Here is a 25,897-nt window from a genome sequence, read left to right on the forward strand (position 1 = left end):
ATACATTGTTAGCCCGTCAAGTGGAATCTGAGTGGGGCCCAGGAGCTGCAGATCACTCTTAAAAGTCTAGGCTCTAGGACCTACAGAAGATAAAATTTGAATTTTAACCAGTGAAAGAACAAGAGCATGCAGGAACAGTTACTAATGCTGTCGAGGTCTGCAGAAACCCAGCAGGGATCACATCCCTCTGATCAAGAGGAAAAGCCTTCCAGCCATCTCACTTGCTCTCTCAATCCCATCCTGCTCTGTGCTTATTTCCTCACCAAATTCCCATGGCTTTTTCTACCCAGAACAACTTTCCTCTATTCCTCCAGGAACCAATGCCCTTACATTGTCAACCACATCACAGTAGGTTCCCTCCACCCTCTGCCTCATGAGATCCCTGGTCCTCCTAACATCTCTGAAAAGGATGCTTCTCAGCCTTCCTTCTGAGAACATCAAGGCGTGGGGGTGGTGTTGACATTTTCCTACTTCCCTGGATCACTTCTAGCTCCCTTCTCCTCCATTACTGCATGTGCACTGGTCTGTTCCTTTGATGCTCATGTTACCATGATTGCCTTCTACAATGTTCCCTCTGTCTGACCACACAGCCTTGCTCCTCTCCCAGTGAAGATGTCAGACACCATTCTCAGTCTCTTTCTCACCTTTCATGCTGTCCTCATCTTGGGTGATTTTGATGTCTACATGAACAAACCATCCAACTTCTCTTTCCTTTGAGCAGAAAAGCAAGCCAAGGTCCTCATCATGATTGCCTGGACCCTCTCTTTCCTCTTCTCCATTCCCACCCTGATCATATTTGGAAAAAGGAAACTCTCTAATGGTGAAGTGCAGTGCTGGGCACTGTGGCCTGACGACTCCTACTGGACCCCATACATGACCATCGTGGCCTTCCTGGTGTATTTCATCCCTCTGACAATCATCAGGTAAGGGGCCAGCAGTCCAGACCCATGGATTTCCTGGTTCGCCAATTCCTGCTCTCCTTCCCTACAGGTCTTTCATTGTTCCTGGTGTCCTTGAGGGAAGTGGCCAGACCACAAGATTTCATCTAAACTTACTGTTTATCAAGCCCAACTTCTCCAAAGTAGAGTGAAAGAAGGGAACTAATATTTTCTGAGTAGGTACTATGGGGCAGGCATTGTGCTAAGTGGTTAACAATTGTCCCATTAACCACATTACAACTCTATGAAAGAACTGGTGTCTGCATTTCATGTGTGGTAAAACTCAGGTTCAGAGAGGTCAACTTGCCCAACATGGCACAGGATTTAAACATGGGTTTTTCTGATTTCATGCCTGCTCTTTCTCCTATAGCATGTAGTCTTTCACATATAAGACATAGTGCCAGTTTCAGAGACCTTATAATTGGAAAGATAGGCAAACTTGAAACAAAACTGAGCAAAAAAGGAAAAAAAGGCAATATACACAAAAACTATGCTAGAAAGTGTGGGCAATGAGGTCAGTTAATGGCAGGGAACACTTGTTGGAAGCCACCGTTGACGGAGAGAGGAAAGCAGCCTCCCTGGTGACTGGGGGTTAGAGTAAGTGTGGTGACAGGGAAAGGGAAGGCAGGCGGTGTCAGTAGGGGAGGGGAGAAGTTGGCAAAAAGCTCTTTCTGGTGGGGTGAGGCTCGATTATAAAGGGCCTTAACCACCAAACCATAGGTGGTTTGTCCTGCAGCCAATGGTTGCCACTGATGGTCTTTCAGCAGAGAAGACCACAGCCACCTGGAAAGGCAGGGTCTCACTAGTCATATGGCAGGATCGCCTCTGACAACGTGGCTCTGTGTGGGTGGATGAGATGGGATTGAGGGAGACGCTGGCATGTTGAGTATGTATGTGGCCAGGCTGATCCTGTTTTGAGTGTCCTCAAGCTTGTCATGGAGCGTCCCATAATTTCTCCTGGTTGAAGGAAGATCAGCCTTTGGTTTCGGATCATATAAATAATGATGCAGTAAAAATCTTTGTATTTAAATTTATTCATGAGTCCCTGATTATTCCTTCAGAACCCATTCTAGTGGAATTCTTAGATCAAAGATGATGCTCATTTTAAGACTTTAGATGCATATTCATAAGCTGCCCTATAGAAAAGATGTATTCCTGCCAACAGCAAAAAAGAGCTCTGATTCTTCTTCCCCTGACCCAATGGAAGATGACATCACTTCTTTATTAAATCTTTGTCAAACATAGAGGTTGTGAAAAAGTGTCTTACCGGGGTACCTGGGTGGCTCAGTCAGTTAAGTGTCTACCTTCGGCTCAGGCCATGATCTCACAGCTCATGAGTTCGAGCCCTGCGTCGGGCTGTCTGCTGACAGCTCAGAGCCTGGAGCCTGCTTCAGATTCTGTGTCTCCCCCTCTCTCTACCCCTCCCCTGCTCATGCTCTGTGTCTGTCTCTCAATAATAAATAAATGTTAAATTAAAAAAAAAAGAAAAAAGTATCTCACCATTTTAATATGCATTTTTTTGATTATTAATTAAGTGTATTAAGTATTTTTCAAGTGTTTTCTGACATTATGGGAATCACGTATTCTTGCTCTTTGCTCATCTGTAGTCTCATAAAATCCCAAAGCTGGAAAAATGTTATCCATCACATAGTCCAGCCCCTGAATTTTTCATAAAAGCAGGCTTAAAAGAAGCAAAATGACTCACCCAGCATCAGAGGTGGAGCTGGGCAGGATGGTGATCCCATAGCCAGCCCAGCAGCCTTGCTGAGGTTGGAGATTACCCAGTCATCTCTGCTGAACTGACAAATTGACGTCTACGTTATTTCAACGTACTGCCTCCTTTCTACCAAGTTGAACTTGGGAGGAATCCTGAAGGAAAGATGAAGGGTATTTAGACAACCAATCAAAGGTAAGTCATAGCATCGTTGGAAAGGGGCACATGGAAGAGGAGGGCGACTAGTCGCAGGGGTGAGCATTTGGGAGGAAGCGGCTTCCGCCGTCTGTCACACAACTGACACATCGATTTCAGTGGCAGTGTATGTCCTTGTTCTCTCCTGATTGATTTCCCATCAGTTCGCGAAATCAGTCAAAACCCCTGCTCAGCAGGGTGAATACAGTATGTGAACCACATGGCTCCCACTGTGCTATCTGGCCAGATCTGTCACACGGCTCTTTCACTGTCCCTAATCTTCCCCCATCAATTCAAGCTGCTTCTTCCCATCAGGACCTCTCAACCTTGCCTACAGCCCAACTTGTGTGTTCTTGTAGTGTCCTTGGAAAAAGCTAAGTATAATTTGATGATGAAGGGATGATTTCAAAAGCGAGTTTCCCTCGGCCCTCATCCTTCTCCTTGCTCCCTAGCTGTGGTAGAACGATGGAGATTCAGAGTGACCTCCCTCCAACCTTGAGCTTCTCTGAAGGGTTTCCTATCTGCTCAATTAGAAGCTTCACTCTTTCATGGTCAGGCTCCTCCTGTTGAAGAAAGAACTTCTCTCAGAGGGATATGGCTCCACCCCATCAGCTCCTCCTCCCTTCTTTTTTGTTTTGTTTTTTAATTTGAGAGAGAGAGAGAGAGAGAGAGAGAGAGAGAGAGAGAGAGAGGGGTAGAGATGCAGAGAGAGGGGAGGGAGAGAGAATCCTGAGCAGGCCCCACACTGAGCATGGAGCCAGACTGGGGGCTCGATCCCATGACCCAGGGACCATGACCTGAGTGGAAATCAAGAGTCCAGTGTTCAACTGACTGAGCCACCCAGGAGCCTCTTCTCCTCCCTTGACACAAGACCAGGCCTAAATGGAATCTCGTGAGGAATTTATTTGTTTATTGTTTTCCAGCTAGCTCCTCGGATAACTTGTAACAATTTCATATCTCTCAGAGCTTAAGTTCACCGTTGTTGTTTTTAGTTTTCCTTCTTAACCACACTGTGGATCCTTGCGTTTGATTCTTTTGCTTATAGTTCTTTTAGGTAAAGTTAAACTTTCAATTCCAAGCTTAAGTAGACAAAAGAAACAACTCAAATAAGATGTTCATTCACTTTATGAACCATGCCTCATGCTTCATTGTTCTTCAGGCATGATACACACGTACATATATATACATATACATACATACATACATACATACATATATCCTTACCAAATTGAGAGGCAAAAAATACATATGTCATTGTTTTAACTTGTATTTTTTTCATTACGGATGAGATTTTAAAAATTTAATATGTACATTATCATTTTTTCTTTTTTAAGTAAATTACATATTTTATTCTTTTACCCATTTTTTTCCTCAATTTTATTTTGTTTTCTCTCTTCTTTATTTTCAAAGATATTCTTTAAGTAATGAGCTTTTCATGTTTTCAATCATTGAGGATATTTTCCTAGTTTGTCATTTGCCTTTTCATTTTGAATATAGTTTTATTTTGCTTTTGGTTGATATGACTGACATAATTATGAAAGGGGAGACAGCATGAATTAAAAAAATCAGAAATGAGAAAGTTTTGGGTGCCTGGGTGGTTCAGTCAGTTAAGCATCCGACTTCAGCTCAGGTCATGACCTCGCGGTGAGTTCGAGCCCCGTGTCCAGCTCTGTGCTGACCGCTCAGAGCCTGGAGCCTGCTTCAGATTCTGTGTCTCCCTCTCTCTCTGCCCCTCCCCTGCTCACGCTCTGTCTCTCTCTGTCTCAAAAATAAATAAAAACATTAAAAATAAATAAAGAAAAAATAAAGAAAAAATAAAGAAATGAAAAAGTCAAATGAATAAATTTAAAAAGTTAAAAGAATCGTAGGAAAGCATATGCAAAACTTTGTATAAATGCAGGAGAAAATATGAATGAAATGTATATGGCTTCTCTCTAATACACCCACGTCTCACACTGTCGTGTATGCACATTTACTCATGCTTTTCTTTACATTGTTGCCTTCCATTTCTTTCTTAGGAAACTGCCTCTTCCACATACTTATTTCTACTTTGATTTAACTTTAAAACATTAAAAAAAATTTTTTTTTAACATTTATTTATTTTTGAGACAGAGACAGAGCATGAACAGGGGAGGGTCAGAGAGAGGGAGACACAGAATCTGAAACAGGCTCCAGGCTCTGAGCTGTCAGGACAGAGCCCGACGCGGGGTTTGAACTCATGGACCGCGAGATCATGACCTGAGCCGAAGTCAGCCGCTTAACCGACTGAGCCACCCAGGTGCCCCAAAACATTTTTTTTAATGTTTTATTTATTTTTGAGACAGAGAGAGACACAGCATTAGTGGGGGAGGAGGAGTGAGGGGGGGGGAGACACAGAATCTAAAGCAGGCTCCAGGCTCTGAGCTGTCAGCACAGAGCCCGATACGGGGCTTGAACTCATGGCCCATGAGACCATGACCTGAGCCGAAGTCAGATGCTTAACTGACTGAGCCACCCAGACACCCCGATTTAACTTTTTAATGATTTATTATTTTAGTTATTTGAAAATAATTTCTGTGTTGGGAGTACATTAAAAATGTCACTTTAAAAAAACATGTTTGATTTGATTTGACAATTGCCCCAATAGCATTTAGTTTTGATGTTACATATGAATTAGCGATCTAACTTGAATTTGTTTTTTTTAATGTTGGTCATTTGTCCCCACACCTTTCACTGAATAATCTATCTTTTCTCCATGGTATGAAACAGCAATTCTATCATATGCGTGTTTATATTATAAATACTCTCATTGTTTCTGGGCTTGTTAGTCTCTTCAGTTTGTTTTTATCTTCTTTTTTCTTTATCTTGAGAGATACTCTTTATACAATAACCTTTTTCTTTTTTTACGAGTTGCAAATATGTCCCTAGTTTGTCATTTGCTTCTTCATTTTAAATACGGTTTTATTTTCAGTTCATCGTAATTGCCATAATTAGGAAAGGAGAGAACATAGAAATCAGTAGGTTAGGTGCTTTTTTGCCACTAATTCCACATTGTTTTAATTATTATAGCGTTAGATACATTTAATATCTGTTAGGACAAGATGGCTTGTCTTTCTCAAAGGTCCCCTGGCTATTTCAAGGGAGTTACTGATGTTCTTCCCTTCACGCACTTCTCCGGCCAGAACGAACAGGGACGTCCCTCACTCCTCTCATGCCTGTGCCTTTGTGCACATCATTCCTTGTGCCTAAGCACTCCTCCACACTCACCCTGCCTTGCTTCTGGAAACTCACTTCACATTCTTCATTTGTCCCTCCACACACCAACTCCACACAGAGCTGCTGCTGCCAGTCCTGGACCAAATAGTGCCTCAGCTGTTCACCCAAAGCCTCCAACCTCAGCTCATCCCTGTCGCCATAAAGGCTTCACGGTAGTGTAATCACCTGCTTGTGAGGCTGTATCTCTTGAGTATAGAACTTTGTCTCTTAATTTCTGGATTCCAAATCCAGCACACCATAAAGGCCAATGGACAAACTGCCCCAATCACAGGACAGAGATGCTGTGTCACTCTCTCTCTCTCTTACACACACACACACACACACACACACACACACACACACACCTATCATGGAAATTTCTGGCTACTTAGTACCTAGATCAGTTTCTGGCATATGGCAGATCCTTCATTAATATTTGTGAAAGGAAAGAAGGAAGGGAGAAAGGAAAGGGAGAGAGGATGAAAGGCAGAGACGGGGGGCGGGGGGGTTGGTAAGAAGAGAAGAAGGAGTTATATTGCCTGTGGCAAACTTTCAGGAGAGCTGTGTATGAATAAAGATTTAGCTGCTCTGCCATTAATTAAATCAAGCCTCCCAGGACTTGAAATCACAGTGACTGACAATAAAGGCAATACAATGTTTTTCTGGGTCAACACAACTCCTGTTATTTTAAAATTTACTTGACATAACTGTCTAACTGTTGCTAGGAAGGTTATTAGCCCCGGTGTAATTGCTTTAGTTTAGCTGTGGTTATTTTCTTGTGACTTAATTGATTTCTCATTTTTCTATCATTTTTTATCTCTGTGACATAAAGATAGAGGCATAAAAGATCCATGGCCAACGATTGCAAAGTAATAAGTGGAAAAAAGCACATTTGTCATAGAGCACTGATTCGTGTTACATGAAAAAAAAAATCCATTTATTTTGCTTGGGGAATGGAGTTCAGACTGTGGGAAAGCCCTATGCTAAGGTTGGTACAGCCCAGTAGAGTTCATGGCTATGGTGGGTAAAAGGACCCAGGGGCTGACCAGCACTGTCCCTGGGCATGAGGTCCAAGGTCAAGGAGAATGACCCATGATATTAGTAAAGGAAGGGATATACTATATGGTGTTACCTGAGGGGTGGCAAGAGTTATACCTTTTGAAAAGGCATTCTTACTAATTTGCTAGGTTAGGGTAGATGTTTGTGATGGGCTTTCCAATATCCATTCCACAATAAGCTGCTCATGGTCGCCTCTCCCCTCAGTATGTGAATGGTTTGGGAATGGCCAGGTGACCAATTGTAGCCAATGAGATGCGAGGGAGTGTTTCTGACAAGCTTTTGGGAAAGATTTCCCCATTCTTAGGGAACAACCCCAGGAGAGGACAGCTTCTCATCTTCTGGACATTGCTGTCTCTGCACTGACACCTAGAACTGCTGTAGTCTGACTCAGGGAGACACCTACACTGAAAAGAAAAGAGACAGGGATGGAAGGAATGCAGATTTGACCCTCTGAAGTTACAATTGCAGAAGATAAGAAATATTCTAATTTCTTAGAACAATTTGAGTTGGGAGTTTTCTGTAACTTGCTACAAAAAGCATCCTGATACCCAACTGTCCATACTTGCTGGTGCCAGACATCAGTGAATTCATCTGAACTACCGAAGTCACCAGAGTGAACTCTTCTGAGAAATCTCAGTTAATTCTGTAGTGCCGAGTGAGTTAATAAAAGCATTCCTTTGACTTTCTCTGCCCAGGAGCCCCTTAAACATGGTGTCAATGGACTGTGTATATCGGGACTCTCACATTTTTCTTAGTTTCTTAAGTATCATGCTCTTTCTACATTCTCCCCCCAAAGTTACTTCTGCCTTCATGTCTCCCAGAGCCCAATGACACAGTCCCTGACTCCTTGCCTCTTCCCACACATTAGTTATTTCCAGAAATACATGTAGAGCACCCAACTTCTGCCAGACCCTGGACCAGGCAAAGGGGATACAGAAATGACAAGACATACATCCTGTTTGAATTTAAGAATCTTCTTGTATAACAGAGAAGGCAGCCAATTAAGGAAGGTGTTGTAGCAGTGTGATGAGTGCTATGGTAGGGCAAATAGAGAGCCCCCTTAGGGGATCCACAGCAGAGAGGCTAAGCTGGTCTAGGAATCAAAGAAGTAAATAACTAGAACCATATATAGTATGCGTGACCCAATACAGCCCCCAGAGGAGGCTGTGCACCCTCCTTAACAAGTTTGTTAACAAGTTGGTTAACAGTCCTTGAAGTCAGAGGACCCAGGCTACAGTCCCATTTTCTAGTTGTGTGAACTCAGACAAGTACTGAATCTCTCAAAACTGAAGTCTGACCCCCAAAACAAGTCAGGGCCCTTATTATATACTCTTGTGTCACCCTACATTTTATCTCCATATGATTTTGCTCCTTTATAATCATATACTACTGTGTCCTCATTTTATTATCGTCTATCTCCACAAATACAATATGAGCTCCATGAGGGGTAGGACTCTTTTTTTTTCTGCCATGGTATCCACAGTGGCTCAACAGGTGCCTGATACAAAAAAGTGCTCAAATGCATATAGTGGAATGAATTAATTAATGAAGGAGAGAGACACTTTCAACTAAGGAGTATTCTTAAAGCCCCTGCTGGGAGAGGAGAAAAAAAGGCCTATCCAGTGAAGCACCAACTCCCCCTGCCTGTCTTCCCTATGCCTGACCTCCAGCGAGACCTTTAGAGCACAATTCGACACCATCCTCAGGCCCCAAAGGTGAGGCAGAGATGCAGCCTTAGGCCCTGTCTGACTCTGAAGGCGTATGGCTCCAAGATTGCAGTGGACATCCATCAAGTCCCCAGCCTTGTGCTGAGTCCTGCAGGGGTCAGGCACCTGTAGTCTGAATGGGGTGCTCTCATGGTGTCTCAAAGGAAGAGCAAAGGTTTTGTTCTGTTTCCTCAACACTTCTTACACATAATCCAGACTCAGAACTAAGGAACCGGGTTCAGGCATCCTCCTAAGAGTCCTACAAGGTTTTCTCTGGCTTAGGCTTTCACCCTCCTCTCACCATGAGCTGCCTCTATAAAGGAAATGAAAGAAAATGGGTCTGTGTCCAGATAGTCTTCCATAAAATCAGGAACTCCACCTGCCAGTTACCGATAAGGGACACTTTCTTCAATCTAGGTGATCTTTCAGTTTTCAGGTTTCTAAGGAGCCTGAAGGAAAGCTGCACTTGTCAAGAGAATGGAAATAGATTGAAGACATGGAAGAAGTTGGACTAAAAGAATGGAGATGCTATTCTTTAGCTCTATTTCTACAAATGGGCTATTTATAGGTCTGCTGATCTTTAGGACATGACCACCATAGACAAGAATCAGTGTAACCAGTGTTATACTATCATGGAAGCCCCAAGGAAGAGGGAGCTAATTATCACTGGGGAACAAGCACAGCTCAGAAAGGTTTCATAGCAAAGTGAAATACAGAGAATAGGCTTAAAAATGCATTTCAATGAGAGAGCAAAGCGGATGCTGACAGATGGAAGACACTGGAACTCAGATTCACCCAAAGTCAACTACATGTGAAGCATGGAGTCAGGGTTAGTTTTGTTGGCCTGCCCCTATTGGCTGCTCCCATCACTGATATGGAGAAATGTCATTGAGAGACAGTGGGGTGGAAGGAAGCAGGATGATGATGATAAGGTAAGGAAGGCAGAGGCAGATTGTGGGAGGCTTTGGATGCCCTGCATAAGAGACTGGATACCATCTTGTAGGAATGTGGAGACACTGGAGTGTTTTAAGCCAGAGAATGACTCTGTGTCCCAGAGCTCCACCTTGATGGTGGCATAGACATTCAAGATGGTAGCTGAGTAGAGGCATTGGAAGATCACCATAATCAGGCAAGAGGTCACAAGGGGTGCTCATTTGGGCAGCACACATACTGAAATTGGAATCATACAGAGAAGATTAGTATGGCCCTTGCATGAGTATAACATGAACATTCATGAAGCCTTCTATACTTTTAATGGGCATGGAGATTCACTTAGGGAAGATGATAAATTCTGGAGATGGATGATGGTGATGGTTATACAATGATGTGAATGTACTTCATGCCACCACACTGTGCACTTAAAAATGGCTAAACTGGTAAATTCTGCTATGTTTATTTTACCACAATAAAAAAAGTTGTCAGGGTACCTGAGTGGCTCAGTTGGTTAAGCATCCAACTCTTGATTTCAGCTAAAGTCATGATCCCAGGGTCATGGGATCAAGCCCTGAGTCGGACTCTATGCTGACAGTGCAGAAGTGCAGAACCTGCTTGGGATTCACAGTTCCCCCCCCCCAACTCTCTCTCTCTCTCTCTCTCTGTCCCTCCCCTGTGTGTGAGTTTGTTCAGTCTCTCTCTCTCAAAATAAATAAACATTTTTTTAAAATTGTCGAAGTATAAAAAAAGAGGTTGGAAGGATCTGGATTGATGTTGAGGAGCAGCAAAGGAGAGGAAGGAACAAATCATGGAGACATTTTGAATGGAAAGTCCACAGAACTTGCTGATGAAAGAAATGAGGAGGGAGAAGGAGACAAATATAATTCAGAGATTTCTCTGATGCATGACTGCTCTGCTCTGCTCTGCTCTGCTCTGCTCTGCTCTGCTCTGAGAAGTGGCCTGATTTGAGTAATAAAGGGACACCCTACTTATTAGCTGTTTTCCACTTGCCTGATTGGTCCTATGTAGATTAGGTGGGGATGACTTAGTCTTAAACCGCTAACACATAAGACCTTCCTTAATTTTCCTTTGTGTATATGGCAGGTGGTCAATGAATATTTGAATTATTAATTGACTTAGCACTGAGGTTGCAATTGTAATACATAATTAATGTTTCACAGTGGTTGTAACCTTTCCTTATATTTCATTTCCTGGGGAAAAAGTCTCCTTGCTTTAACAAATGTCCAACTTAGGGTAAAGAATAGACTCACAAGTAATTTTTTTCTCATTTCTTCTTTGAAGTAGACTTACAAATTCCAGAAAAATCCCTGGACAGGTAGATGAGAAGGAGTGGGGATGCTCGAAAAAGGTCCCAAGCTCACCTGGAGCATTCAGAGGAGTTCAGTGAGCAAGAATAGGAAAAGCAATAAGGAGCAGAAGGTTTTAACACAGTCATTAATTAAGTTATATTGTAAAGATCACTTAAAACAATTAGTGCTTTGTCAGCTACTGCAGACCAGAGCTCTGATTTTGTTTTAACCAGTGATTCTCAGGAGGGAAATTTGTGCAGTTCTAAAATAAAGCAATGCTTGACACCTGGGTGGCTCAGTTGCTGAAGCATCTGACTTCGGCTCAGGTTCAGCTCTCACAGTTCATGAGTTCGAGCCCCGCGTCAGGGTCTGTTCTGACAGCTCAGAGCCTGGAGCCTGTTTCAGATTCTTTGTCTCCCTCTCTCTCTGCCCCTCCCCCACTTGCACTCCATCTCTCTCTCTCACTCTCTCTCTCTCTCTCTCTCTCTCTCTCAAAAATAAACATTTAAGAAGATTTAAAAATAAAATAAAACAAAATAAAGCAATGCTTTGTCCCAAAGTTTTTGTTGAGTTTCTTAATATATTAGAAACAACAAATAACTGATTACAGTATAAATTTTTATATTCATTAAAGGAGACAAAAGATACAAAATTTGCTGATGCTTTTGAGTCACTTACACTTTGCTTTCCTGTTAGGTATTGATTATATCATGCAAAAGTAGATGTGATATTATGTGACAAATGGAAAAGAAAGAGGGGAAAGAAAAATGGCATTTATTGATTGAGTCTCTGCTAATTTCCAAGCACTGTGCTTGGCATTTTCAATGTTGTCACATTTGATCCCAAAAATCTCATAAGAAGTTTGCATTATTAACTGCATTTTAGTGTCAACAGAGTGTGTTAGTTGGTACGGCCTGCTGTAACAACAGACAGACAGACTAGGTGGCTTGTAAACAACTGAACTTTACTTTTCACAGTGCTGGAGGCTGGAAGTCCAAGATCAGGGTGCCAGCACTGTCAGATTCTGGTGACAACCTTCTTCCACGTGGCAGACATCTTGTTGTGTCCTCACATGGCAGAAGGGGCTAGGGAGCTCTGTGGGGTCTCTTTGATAAGACCACTAATCTCATCCATGAAGTCTCCACCCTCATGACCTAATCACTTCCCAAAGGCTCTACCTCCTAATACTATCACTGTGGTCGTTAACATTTCAACATATAAATTTGGGGGTGGAGATACATTCAGCCTCTATCACTCAGTGTATTGCTTATCTATTGCTGGGTTACTCAATGACTCAAAACAACATATATGTATTAGCTCCAGTGTCTATGGGTCAGGAGTCTGGACATGGCTTAACTGGGCATGTCATCAAGGTGTCTGCCAGGGCTGGGATATCATCAGAGGCTCAACTGGGGAAGGATCTTCTTTCAAGCTCTCCTGGGTTCTTGGCAGAATTAATTTTCTGGAGGTGTAGGACTCATGGCAGCAACAGAGAGAGACACTAGCAAGACAGGCACTAGGCTTATATGCAATCACAGACATTATCACCTTCGGCCCACTGCACGGATTAGAAGTAAGTCACAGTTCTCACCGCACTCAAGGGGAAGGGATCTCACAAAGTCATGAACACCAGAGACAGGAATCATGGGGCCACATTAAAGAGTGTCTAAGGTCAAGGTCATACACTGCTACTTGCTGGTTACAAACATAAATCTTTCTGACTCCAAACCCTGTGTTTGGATTCTAATGTCAGCTATTCTTCAGCTGTATCTCTAACCACCTGAGTTATCTTGAGAAACCATTTCACTTCACCAAGACCTAGCGTCCTCAGTTAAAAAAGAGGTAGCTATCATCTTCTGGGATTCTATAATCAGCAAGGACAGGGACCAGGCATGGTGTAGAGACCCCTCCCTCCATAGCTCACACTCCGGGACCTAGGACTCCTCCTGTCTCTGTGTCTTCACTGTAGGAACCCACCAGCCATGTTAATATTACCTCTGCTCCTTTCCACAGTGTCATCTATGCCATTGTGATCAGAACCATTTGGATTAAGAGCAAAGCCCACGAGACTGTGATCTCCAACTGCTCCGGTAAGTCTCTAATCATAATTACCCAACTCTTGGGCAATTTTGCTTCTGCAGTGTTTTTTGTTTGTCTGTTTGTTTTGTTTTTTTGTTTTTTTCTGGCAAATATGAGCTTGCGCTTTGCCTGAATACAATAAGCCTGCATTATTCTATCAGGATTCAGCCAGCAGAGCAGATCCACCGAAGGCTCTCCCAGTAGGTACTATCTCTTCCAGGTGGCCTCCCTGAAAACTCAAAGAAGGAAGGAAGGGGGGACTTTGGGGGCCATGATCCAAAGCCCCCCCCGCCCCAGTTTCTTAGGCCTGGCAAAAAGGAACACCCTAGAGGACACTGGGGTGAAAAGACAGCTGTCCAAGGAGCACACATTCGGTGAAACATGAGGATAGACATTTCTATCTGACTTAAATTTACAGATGGAGAAAACTGCTGTCTATCCACAGAACAATCCTGGACCCTAAGCTAGGCAAAGAATGGCCAATTTCACCTCAGAATGAGCCTGAGACCACCTGCTACAGCTCTTCCCAGATCCTGCTGCAGTAAACCTTGATGCAGAACACCTCCCCCATGGCAGGCACCGAGACCTGAAGGCCTAGCCTGCCTCCCAAGCAAATATTACTGGACCCGATGGAGACCAACCTGGAGAGAACTCAGTGAACCAAGTTCACTTTGCCAGAAAGAGAGGGGCAAGGGCTCCTGGTTTTCCATTTATTATAATGCAACTAGTTCTCTCCTCAGGCTCCCCACCTCCTCCCGTTCCTTGTACACACACGCATCCCTTCACACACCCAGTCTGCCACGCACACAGTTACGCACTCATATGCACTCACATCTACATACTCACCCACATGCACTCACGCAAGGACAGCAAGCTAGAACGCAGCTACGTGGACTATGAAGAGTTGGTTTCTGTTCTAGATGTGCCACTAAGAGTTGTGCCACCTTGCAATAAACTCTCTGGCCTTCAAGAGGTTAAGATAAGGGGACAGACTAAATGGTCTCTAAGTCTACCTCTTTTCAGACTTTGAGCCAGTACCTTTACTGGACCGAGACCACACTCATCTTCCTCCCTCTTGAAACTACTTCTTCCAGTGAGAAAGTCACATGGATTCCCAAGTGGGCACTGATAATCTGTGTCCCTCTCTCTAGAAGAATTGGTAGAGATGTGTGTTAGTGTCTTCATCTGAATTCAGTTCATTTCTGCTGTGTTCCCCACATGTCAGCAGTGCTACAAAGGACCGGGAATGCCAAATGAGTAAATGGCACGATTCCTGGCTAGAGGAAGCCTGTTCTCGTGCACTGGCTTTCAGCTCCGGCTGCACAAGGGATCGCCTGGGGAGCTTTTCAAATGCCCCAATACCAGCTACCACTGCCTGAGAGATTCTGATTCACTTTGTTTGGAGGGAGGTCTGGCATCATTACTTTGGAAAAGCTCTTCAGATGATTTTAATGTGCAACCAGGTTTGACAACCTCTCATCCAGTGGGAGACACAGTTATGGGCAACTGACTCCCACGATGATTGACGAGAGTAACCCAGAGGTGTGTGCAGGCTGCTTGGAAATTTTCCGCCCGTGAAATACCTATCGTTCAGCTCGTGGCTCATTCTGGCCTCTACGCAGATCCTCCACACAGACTCCCTCATGTCAGTCTAGTCTCTGCATCCTGGTTTTTCTAGAAGAACAAGAGCCGTCGGGAAGAATAAACACAAATGCATTCATTTTATTTATTGTGAGTGGCTTTGGTCAAAAGTCAGAATATTTGTCTGAAAAAGGAAAGGAGGAAGACATCCTTCCTCTATCAGGTATCAGATAAATACACTGAATACTATAACTGTTGAAACAGTTATAGTATTTATTTAATTATTAAGTACTTAATTATAGAAACATATAAATATCACTTTTTTAAGTATATTAATATATAATAAATAGAATATGCATGTGCATGCACATATGGATGATAGCTAGTTGGATAGATGGATAAATAGATGATAGATAGATGATTGAAAATGTCAGGAAGGACAAACACTAAATGTTATAGTAACTATCTCTGAGTAGTAGAATTTTATCTTTCCTTCCTTTTTTCTTCCTTCCTTCCTTCCTCCCTTGCTTATCCAGGGGCTAAAATTTTCCAGGATTACATACATTTTATAATATAAAGTAATAGCCCACTGGCCCTTTAGTCTGTATAAACATCCATCATTATGCTAGCTGTGTATATGAGATTTTTTTAACTGTCAACTTAGCCCCCACAAAAAATTATCCTTTCATGCACTTCTCTGGGTAAACTTTATGCTTGAACCCTGAGAGACACAATGCTGAGACTGTGTAGATAGATGATAGATAGATAGATAGATAGAGATCTTATACTGATGAATATCTAAACATTCAAAACTTACATTCTCAGTGAATGGGTAATGACCAAGATCAGATATATCTGGATATATAGGTAGTATCTAGAAGCTACAAGCAATAAGGAAGCTCCCAGAGGATGATATGAGAGATAGAAAAAGTGCCTCTGTCTGCCCTGAGCTATCTCCCTTCTGAACCTTCCATGCTGCCGGAAATTCAAACCAGTGGAGTCAGTCATTTTTCCTTAAGGTACTCTCTCCAGGAGGACCCAGCAGTACATTTGTAGCCTGGATTGAGCAATGTGCATGCACCACACGAGCATATACTGGTCAAGTTGTCACTTTAGAGTGCATGACCCCTGTTTGATGGTGGACAGATCAAGTGTGGTGGGACCAGAGGGGTTTGGAAGGTCCAGAGCTTTGGGTCTAAAGGGGGACATAGTAAAAAGGGGGATATCTTAGTCTGTTCAGGCTTCCCTAACAAAGTGCTTAAACAACAGAAATTTATTTTATCACAGTTCTAGAGGCCTGGAAGCCCAAGATCAGGTGCCACCTGATTGTGTTCCTGGTAAGAGCTCTCTTCTGGTTTGCAGATGGCTGCCACTTCCTCCCTGCTGTGTCTTCATATGAGGCAGGAGATGAGAGAGAGGGAGCCCATGCTCTCACCTCTCTTCTTATAAAGGCACAAATCCCATCCTGAGGGCTCCAGGCCTTCATGACCTCATCTAACTCTGATCACCTCCCAGAGGCCCCATCCCTAAATACCATCATGTTGGGAATTAGGGTTTCAACATATGGATTTGGGGAAGACACACACACTTAGTCCATACAGAGAGAGAACTGAGAAAAAAAAAAGACACTGTGGAAGTAATTGAAGACCAACCAAATGAGAATAGACAAACACTATTTATCCAGAGCTTGCAAAAGAGCCATATGGGTTGCATGGCATGGCTTGCAAAAGAGCCATGACTTAAATTTTGGCAGAGACTCAAAAGCCAGTGGTAGAATGGGAAAGCTTTATAGTGGAAAAAAAAGGAAGATATCAGGTGTGCCTGGTTGGTGGCTATTGGCCTGGGAAGCTGCAGGCAGAGCAAAGTAGAAGCATGACATCCTGTCTGATTGGTTAGGGGTGTGCATTTGGCTTTCTCTGGTTGGTTTTACGTTGAAAGCAGGGACAAAACCTGAAGAAGCTGCCAGTCATTAATCAAGTGTTGGCTGTTTGGCATGGAGTGTCACAGGTCTTACTGGCCAGCATGCTAGAGATACAGGTCTGACTTGTACATAAGAAGGTGGCTTTCTGGTCTGCCTACTATAGATAGTGGACGGGTTTCCTGGCCTGGCAGCTGCAGAGTGTGGGTCAGAGTTCTGTTTTTATATTTGATCTTGCCATGATCCATTTGTTTACTCGGTCTGTCAACACAATCCTACGAGACAGCGGAACAGACAGAACGTCTACTGCCAGTCACTTCGCTAAGTTCTTTCCATGCGTTGTCTTCCTGAATCCTTACACGATGTTGCAAGGGGGCATTATCGTCTCTCTTTTACAAATAGAAGACAGGCGTGCAGGTTAAGCCCATGTGATTGACCAGAAAGCCTGTGTGTCTTCCTGCTGTATCAAGCTGCCGCTCAGAGGAAGGACACTGCAAAAGGGAGGTGGTAAATGGCTAAAAAAAATGCTCAGGGGTGCCTGGTGGCTCAAAGTGTCCAACTCTTGATCTCAGCTCAGGTTTTGATCTCGGGGTCGTGAGTTCAAGCCCCACACTGGGCTCCACCCTAGGTGTGAAGCCTACCAAAACAAATAAACAAACAAAATAAAAACAAAAACAAAGCACAGAGTGAAAAAAATACTTTTCCTAATTAAAAAACCCAAGCACATGCTCTGTGGCGTGGCTTTTGCCTTCAGAGCGCTATTCCTGTCTTCTCTCCTAAACTTTCATTTTGAAGTATTTAATATCTAAAAGATGGCCGCTACGGGTGCAGGGCTCAATTTTATTTAGGTAGGTAAGGTCTTCCTGTGCTTTCAGATGTAAATCAGGTTGGTTTAAACCCCTGTCCTGTGATTCTCGCCAGTTCCAGGAGGCTGGTGTGTCCTTGACCCCTAAGCTCTCACATTCAACGACTCATCTCGTAGGGTTCTTCTGTTCCCTCTGCTCCTGGCCCAGAAAGCATGGAATCCACATCATTTTCCTTAAGTTCATCACTCACAAGAGTAAATACAGCAAATGTTGCCGGAGGTTCGAGGTGATGAAAGATTTCTACATCCCCTCAGCTGCCCCACCCCTCCCCCTTTCTCATTAGGTCTTTCACCATTATGGTTGAGCTCTGTCTCTCTCCAGAATCTCCCATATCTCCCCGCTACTAGATTTTCCAGTCCCTAAATTCTTGGCTTCCCCTGTCTTCCAGTCTTTGAAATAGTACAATGCCTCAAAGCGATCAGTTTTCCCACTGACATACAGTATGCCATTACCCTTCCCCGAAGGTAGAAATGGTGGCAGTCAATTTTTATTCTCTAATACAAGTTTACATCTCCATTACCTCTATTTTCTAGTTGTCCATTATCACCACCATGGGCCCCTTCTGGAATGAGGAGCAGAGAGAAGTATCAAAAGCCTGTATACTCTCTGTATCTGATTCATAAATGGAATTCACCTGATTTTCTTTTGTTTTAAGTTTATTTATTTATTTTGAGAGAGAGTGAGAGAGTGAGCAGGGGAGGGGCAGAGAGAGAAGGAGAGAGAGAATACCAAGCAGACTCCATACTGTCAGCACAGAGCCCAACGTGGGGCTCCATTTCACAAACTGTGAGATCATGACCTGTGCTAAAATCAAGAGTCAGTCACTTAACAGACTGAGCCACCCAAGTGCCCCATGATTTTCTACTTGTCATTACAGCCAAGCAGCTATGGAGATGGCCAGTAAATAGATCTCCAGTGGTGTTAGCAGGCCAGGATTATTGCTCATCAACAAGGGGACATCAGCAATGATTAGCGTGAACAGAAGCACACTTTATAAATATAGGTTACAAAATTCAATCTATTACTCGTTTATGAACCACTCTTCTTACTGGCAAATATGTCTATTTTCTCTCCCTCAAAGGCTGACAGAAAGAAAAGGAAAAGCATTTTTTTTCTTTTTTTAATTTTTTTTTCAACGTTTATTTATTTTGGGGACAGAGAGAGACAGAGCATGAAGGGGGGAGGGGCAGAGAGAGAGGGAGACACAGAATCGGGAACAGGCTCCAGGCTCTGAGCCATCAGCCCAGAGCCCGACGCGGGGCTCGAACTCAGGGACCGCGAGATCGTGACCTGGCTGAAGTCGGACGCTTAACCGACTGCGCCACCCAGGCGCCCCAAGGAAAAGCATTTTTTAATAAATGATCTAAATACTTTCCCAAAAACAGGTGTAGAAGGCAAGAGGTAGAGGAGATAAGATTTTCAATCTTGTAGCTTATCTTTCATAAACAGACATGCTCTTGATGCCCAGGGGTATCTACTTCTATAAAATAGAACATTTAACTGCAGAGGGACAGGAGATGTGGGGGTGCAGACACAGCATGGATAAAGTAACATATCTACATATAACTGCATCTGGTCATTGTGGCTTGGAAGATGCGATACAATCCATACTATAGCCAAATTGCAGGTTTCAAATTAAATGAGGCACAAAGAGGTGGAGAAAAAAACTTTGTATCAAGAACTGGGTCAGACTCTTATTCATTTCTAGCTAAATGAATTTAAGATAAGCCCATTAACTGCTCTCGGTACCTTTTTTCATCAGTAAATGTAGGTAAAATGGCTTCTCTACAAATAACTACATTTAGCAAAAGATGTAAAGAACTTCATGCAAAAAAAAAAGTATAAATATATAAATAAATGAAGCTTATAACAAGTTCATGGGTAGTAAAATTCAATAGCCTAAAGATGTCAGTTCTCCCCAACAACATACAGATTAATGCAATTCCTGTTGAAATTAAAATAGGACATTTTATTGAGCTTGACAAACCAATTTTAAAATATATGTGGAAATTTCAAGAGCCAAGAATAGTCAAGACACTCCTGGAGAAGTACAACAAAGTGGGGGGGGGGGGGATGTTACCGTATTAAATATTAAAACTCATCATAAAGTCAGAGTGATTAATAGAGTGTGGTATTGACACAATACAATAGACAAGTAGAAAATAAAACAACCCCAAAACAGAATCTACAGATATATGAGAACTTTATATATGTCAGAAGATCATAGGAAAAGAAATAAAATTAGGTCATTGCCTCAATTTATAGGGAAAAAACAAATTCCAGGTGAATTGGAGACTTAAATTTTGTTAACTTTAAACAGAGCAAAAAGCAATTTTATTTCAGTAAAAAATGAGTTTATTTATAAATAGCAGAGAAATTGCAATTCGGGACAAGCAAGTTATGATGAACCTTAGGCCAGTCCAAAGAGACAAAGGGGAGGTGAGATTTTATTAGGTTTTAGGAGGATGCTGGGGAGGGCTGTTCTGAACAAAAGTTCATTTGAGAACAAGAGTTCCAGGTGGTGGTTGTTTCTCATTGACAGCAGGCGGTGGTTGGTGCTTTGTGGCTGGGGCAGGGAGGTACGGATCTTCCTTACTTTTCTTTCTTTCTTTTTTTTTTTATGTTTATTTATCTTGGAGAGAGAGAGAGAGAGAGTGTGTGTGAGAGGGGGAGCGACAAAGAGAGGGAGACACAGAATCCAAAGCAGACTCCAGGCTCTGAGCTGTTAGCACAGAGCACAATGCGGGGCTCAAACTCACCAGCAGTGAGATCATGATCTGAGCCAAAATTGGATGCTTAACCAACTGAGCCACCCAGGCACCCCTTCCTTACTTTTCTTAAAGGCAGGAATTAAATTCTATGTGCAAAGTGCCCTCCCTTGTCAAAATGATTGTTTCTTCTTTCTGATGGTAAGCAGGCTGCAAGGAGTGGTAAGTATGTGAGCACCCCCTGCAGGGCTTGCCAACTCCATTTTAAGTGAGGTTTCCTTTATTTTCACAATATGTAAAACTTTTAAAAGAAAATGTAGGGTGATACCTTTATGTCATTGGGATAAAGAAGGATTTATTAAGCAAGATCCAAAATATGTTAAATCATAAAAGAAATGATAGATAAATTTGATTTGTTTAAAAAGTTATTTAAAAAGTCAAGTTACAAAGTGGGAGTTATTTGCAACACATATATCTGGGAAAGATTAGTATCCACAATATATGAAGAACACCTAAAAATCAATTTATAAAAGAGTTTTTTAAAAATATGAATGAAATAAATAAGTTGCAGAGATGAAAAATTACAGCGTAGGGAATATAATTAATAATAACCCAATAATATTGTATAGTGACAGATGGTGATTGCACTTACCGTGATGAGCACTAAGTACTGTATAGAATTGTTGAATCAATATGTTGTTCACTTGAAACTCCTATAACATTGTATGTTAATTATACTTCAGTTAAAAAATAGGAGGTGCCTGGGTGGCTCAGTCGGTTGAATGTCCGACTTTAGCTCAGGTCGTATCTCATAGTCTGTGAGTTCAAGCCCTGTGTCAGGCTCTGTGCTGACAGCTCAGAGCCTGGAACCTGCTTCAGATTCTGTGTCTCCCTCTCTCTCTGCCCCTCCCCTCTCATGCTCTGTCTCTCTCTGTCAAAAATAAATAAACATTAAAAATATATATATAGCCACAACAACAAAAGATAAATAGAAAAAAATGAGCAAGACATAAACAGGCATTTCACAGAAGGGAAAAGAGGAATGGACAAAAATAAGATTCTCAACCTCACAGATAATTAGGAAAGTGCACATTTAAACCTCATTTGGGTACAATTTTCTTCTAACCACAGGATTAGTAAAAATTTTGATATCTGATCTTTATTTTTTATTTATTTTGAGAGAGCAAGAGAGTGAGAGTAGGGGAGGGGGAGAGAGAGAGAGAGAGAGAGAGAGAGAGAGAGAGAGAGAGAGAGAGAGACCCAAGCAGATTCCATGCTGTAAGCCAAGAGCCTGATTCAGGGCTTAATCACACAAACCTAAAATCATGACATGAGCCGAAATCAAGAGTTGGGCACTTGGGGTGCCTGGGTGGCTCAGTCGGTTAAGCGTCTGACTTCAGCTCAGGTTGCGATCTCACAGTCCATGAGTTCGAGCCCCACATTGGGCTCTGGGCTGATGGCTCAGAGCCTGGACCCTGCTTCGGATTCTGTGTCTCCCCCTCTCTCTGCCCCTCCCCTGTTCATGCTCTGTCTCTCTCTGTCTCAAAAATAAATAAACATTAAAAAAAAAAAAGAGTTGGGCACTTAATCGACTGAGCCATCCAAGCGCCCTGTACCGTTTGATCTTTTAAAGTGTTGTAAAAGATAAAGAGGTCATGGTTTGTTTAGCAATATCATTCCTCAAAAACTTAGTAGATTTCTGATATATTTGCTTTCAGTTAGTTTCATGTGCCAACAATCATGTCCAAAAAGTCTTTCTTAATAGAATTCTCAGATCTGACTTTCTTTGCTTTCTCATGCAATCCCTATCTTTAACTTAATGGAAGCTAGTTTGAAGCCACCTGAAACAATAGTGGGGAGGCCCCATCCTTAGTCTGATCTTTGCCTTGGGAATGATTCTAAATGGGTCTTTGCTTGTTAAAACTTCTCAGAGTTATAACTTAACTTGGGGACGAGGGTCAGCTTCATTGGCATAAGTCTTGCACACTTAGAAGTTGTACACATTTGCTTTAATGCTCTGCTCACATTTTCCTCTTGCACTGGGTCAGGTAAAGTGTGTATCTGTTACTAGTAGGGACTAGAAGTAATTGATGCTTACAGCTCTATGAAATCTGAAATTGTAAGACTTTCTTTAACTTCCTTTCATTTTTACCAACCAACTCTTGTCTGAGTTCATCTTTTTTTTTTTTCTAATACCTTGCTAAACACATCTGCTAGCAATCAACAGAGACTAATAACATTCTGTTTACCAATTGCGATGGTTAATTTTATGTGTCAACTTGAATGCACTAAGGGATGCCCAGATAGCTGGCAAAACACCATTTTTGGGTGTATCTGGAAGGCACTTGTGGAAGGATTTGAATTGGTAGACTAAGTAAAGAAAATGTACTCACCAATATGGGTGGACATCATCCTAACTTCTGAGGGCCTGAACACAATAAAAAGGCAAACAAACGGCAAATTTGCTTGAGCTGGAACATCCATCTTCTCCTGGACCTCAGTGTTCCTGTTTCTCATCTTTGGGTTAGGACCAGGATTTACATAATTGCCTGATTCTCCAGCCATTGAGCTCAGACTTACACCATCATCTCCCCTGGTTCTCATTCCTTGGATTTGGACTTAATTATACCACCAGCTTTCCTGGTTCTCCAGATTGCAGACAGCAAATTGTGGAACTTCTCAGCCTCCATAATTTTAGGAACCAGTTCCTATAATACATTTCCTCTTCTATGTATTTGCTATTGGTTCTGTTTTCTGGAGAGCCCTGACTCCTACACCAACCTTGTCCCATGGGCTCCGGGCTCCGTAGGCACACAATTTGATTTCCCAGGCATCATATGTGAACGTTGTAGCAAATGGATCTCTAGTGTCCCAGCTTCCAATATCAGTTTCCTTGCCACCTGCTGCCTGCCCACTAGGCCAATGTCACATATTTTAGATTTTTGTTATGATAGCACTGCATATGAGATACCAATTTCTGTTTCAGGTAAGGAAACATTAGATGCACTACCAAAGAAACCCCCAAATACAGTAGCCTTAACAAAGTAGAACTATGTTTCTGGTTTAATTAAAGTCCAATTGACAGTAAAGGTCAAAGGGAAGGGCACTGTTCCACAGTCATTCAGAAACTCAAAGAGATGGAGATTCTGCCACACTTAACAGATTGCTGCTAAGGTACCCCTCCACATCAACATCCAACAGTCAGGGGTGGGAGGAAGAGAGAGGCAGAGGAATATTCAGGTGGTTTATCTGAGCCGGACCTGAGAATAGTGTATATGGATTCTTCCCATATTCCCATAGGTAGAACTTAGTCATGTGACTCCACCCTGCTGAAAAGAAAACGATTTGGTGGACAGTTAACCTGTCTCTGCCACAATTATCTTAGTTCTGTCAGGGTTCCTGGTTCTACCTGAGCTGAGGAGCTGAGGAATAGACAAGGATGTGAGGTAGGTTAGGTTAAACTTGCTCATATCTAGCTATGACCCCTGGTTTGTTAGAGGGTCAAAATAACAAACAAACAAAAAAACCCACAAGCGAAGGTAGTAGTCAAAATCCCACAGCTAAGCAGATGAGACCTAATGTATGAAAAATATTTAACATTGAGGTTATATTTGTAAATAAACAGGACATCAGTGATCAGAAATCAAAAATTAATTTCAAATTTAAAAGTTTTACAAATCAAGCCTAACTACAAAAAAATTTTTTTAAATCAACCTGAAATACATGGAATTCCCAACATATGAAAAAATATTTATTTAAAAATATCACCAAGTAAGAGTTTTGAGGGAGGAGCCAAGATGGCGGAGCAGCCTGGAAATTCTCAGCTTCTCTCATCCCTGAAATGCAGCTAGATAAGCACCAAACTATTTTGCACACCTAGGAAATTGATCTGAGGATTTACACAACAATCTGCATAACTTGAGCCACAGAACTGAGCAGGTACCCAGCGCATAGAGGTGAACTGGGGGAGAGAGAAGCCATGGAGGGTAGGGAGCTGTTTTTGCAGAGAGTGGACAGAGAAAGTGGAGAGAGTGCAGTAAAAGCACTCCCCCGGAAAGTACCTGGAGAGAAAGAGAAAGAGTAGAAATACTCACAAGAGACTGAACAAGAAAGGGAGAAAGAAGAAAAAGGTTTCAATGCCATCAAAATAACACCAGCATCATTAACAGAGCTAGAACAAATAATCCTTAAATTTGTATGGAACCAGAAAAGTTCCTGAATAGCCAAAGCAATCCTGAAAAAGAAAACCAAAGCTGGAGGCATCACAATTCTGTATGTCAAGCTGTATTACAAAGCTGTAATCATCAAGACAGTATGGTACTGGCACAAAAACAGACACATGGATCAATGGCACAGAAGAGAGAAGCCAGAAATGGACCCACAAACATATGGCCAACTAATCTTTGACAAAGCAGAAAAGAATATCCAATGGAATAAAGACAGTTTCTTAGCAAATGGTGTTGGGAAAACTGGACAGCAATATGCAGAAGAATGAACCTGGACCATGTCATTACACCATACACAAAAATAAACTCAAAATGGATGAAAGACCTGAACATAAGACAGGAAGCCATCAAAATCCTCAAGGAGAAAGCAGGCAAAAACCTCTTTGACCTTGGCCACAGCAACTTCTTACTCAACATGTCTCTGGAGCCAAGGGAAACAAAAGCAACAATGAACTACTGGGACTCCATCAAGATAAAAACCTTCTGCATGGCAAAGGAAACAATCAGCAAAACTAAAAGGCAACCAATAGAATGGGAGAAGATATTTGCAAATAACATATCAGATACAGGGTTAGTATCTAAAATCTATAAAGAACTTATTAAACTCAATACCCAAAAATCAAATAATCCAGTGAAGAAATGGGCAAAAGACATGAATAGACACTTTTCCAAAGAAGACATCCAGATGGCTAATAGATACATGAAAAAATGCTCAGCATCACTCATCATCAGAGAAATACAAATCAAAACCACCATGAGATACCACCACCTGTCAGAATGGCTAAAATTAACAACCCGGACAATGACAGATGTTGGTGAGGATGCGGAGAAAGACGAACACTTTTGCACTGCTGGTGGGAATGCAAACTGGTGCAGCCACTCTGGCAAACGGTATGGAGTTTCCTCAAAAAATTAAAAATAGAACTACCCTACGACCCAGCAATTGCACTACTAGGTATTTATTCAAAGGATACATGTGTGCTGTTTCAAAGGGGGATGTGCTCTCCAATGTTTATAGCACTGCTATTGACAATAACCAAAGTATGGAAAGAGTGCAAATGTCCATCGACAGATGAATGGATAAAGAAGATGTGGTATATATATATACAATGGAGTATTACTCGGCAATCAAAAAGAATGAAATCTTGCCATTTGCAACTACATGGATGGAACTAGAGTGTATTATGCTAAGTGAAATTAGCCAGAGAAAGACAAATATATGACTTCACTCATACGTGGAATTTAAGATACAAAACAGATGAATATAGGGGAAGGGAAACAAAAATAATGTAAAAACAGGGAGGGGGACAAAACATAAGAGACTCTTAAATACAGAGAACAAACTGAGGGTGGCTGGAGGGGTTGTGGGTGGAGGGATGGGCTAAATGGGCAAGGAGCATTAAGGAGGACACTTGTTTGGATGAGCACTG

General features: G+C 42.2%; 1 protein-coding gene and 1 non-coding gene across 2 annotated transcripts in view; both read left to right on the forward strand.

Moving 5' to 3' along the window:
* Positions 1 to 25,897, forward strand: part of NPSR1 (neuropeptide S receptor 1) — a 152,885-nt gene that overhangs the window by 111,482 nt on the left and 15,506 nt on the right. The window contains exons 5-6 of the mRNA XM_011280501.3: positions 722 to 923; positions 13,103 to 13,179. Of these exons, the coding sequence (XP_011278803.1) occupies positions 722 to 923; positions 13,103 to 13,179 (279 nt within the window). The remainder of the gene's footprint in view (positions 1 to 721; positions 924 to 13,102; positions 13,180 to 25,897) is intronic.
* LOC111559594 lies at positions 9,993 to 10,099 on the forward strand. Its single transcript, XR_002740723.1, has one exon. It is a non-coding gene; the product is annotated as a U6 spliceosomal RNA (small nuclear RNA).

Source organism: Felis catus, chromosome A2 (genome assembly GCF_018350175.1).
Source record: "Felis catus isolate Fca126 chromosome A2, F.catus_Fca126_mat1.0, whole genome shotgun sequence".
Lineage (NCBI taxonomy): Eukaryota > Metazoa > Chordata > Mammalia > Carnivora > Felidae > Felis > Felis catus.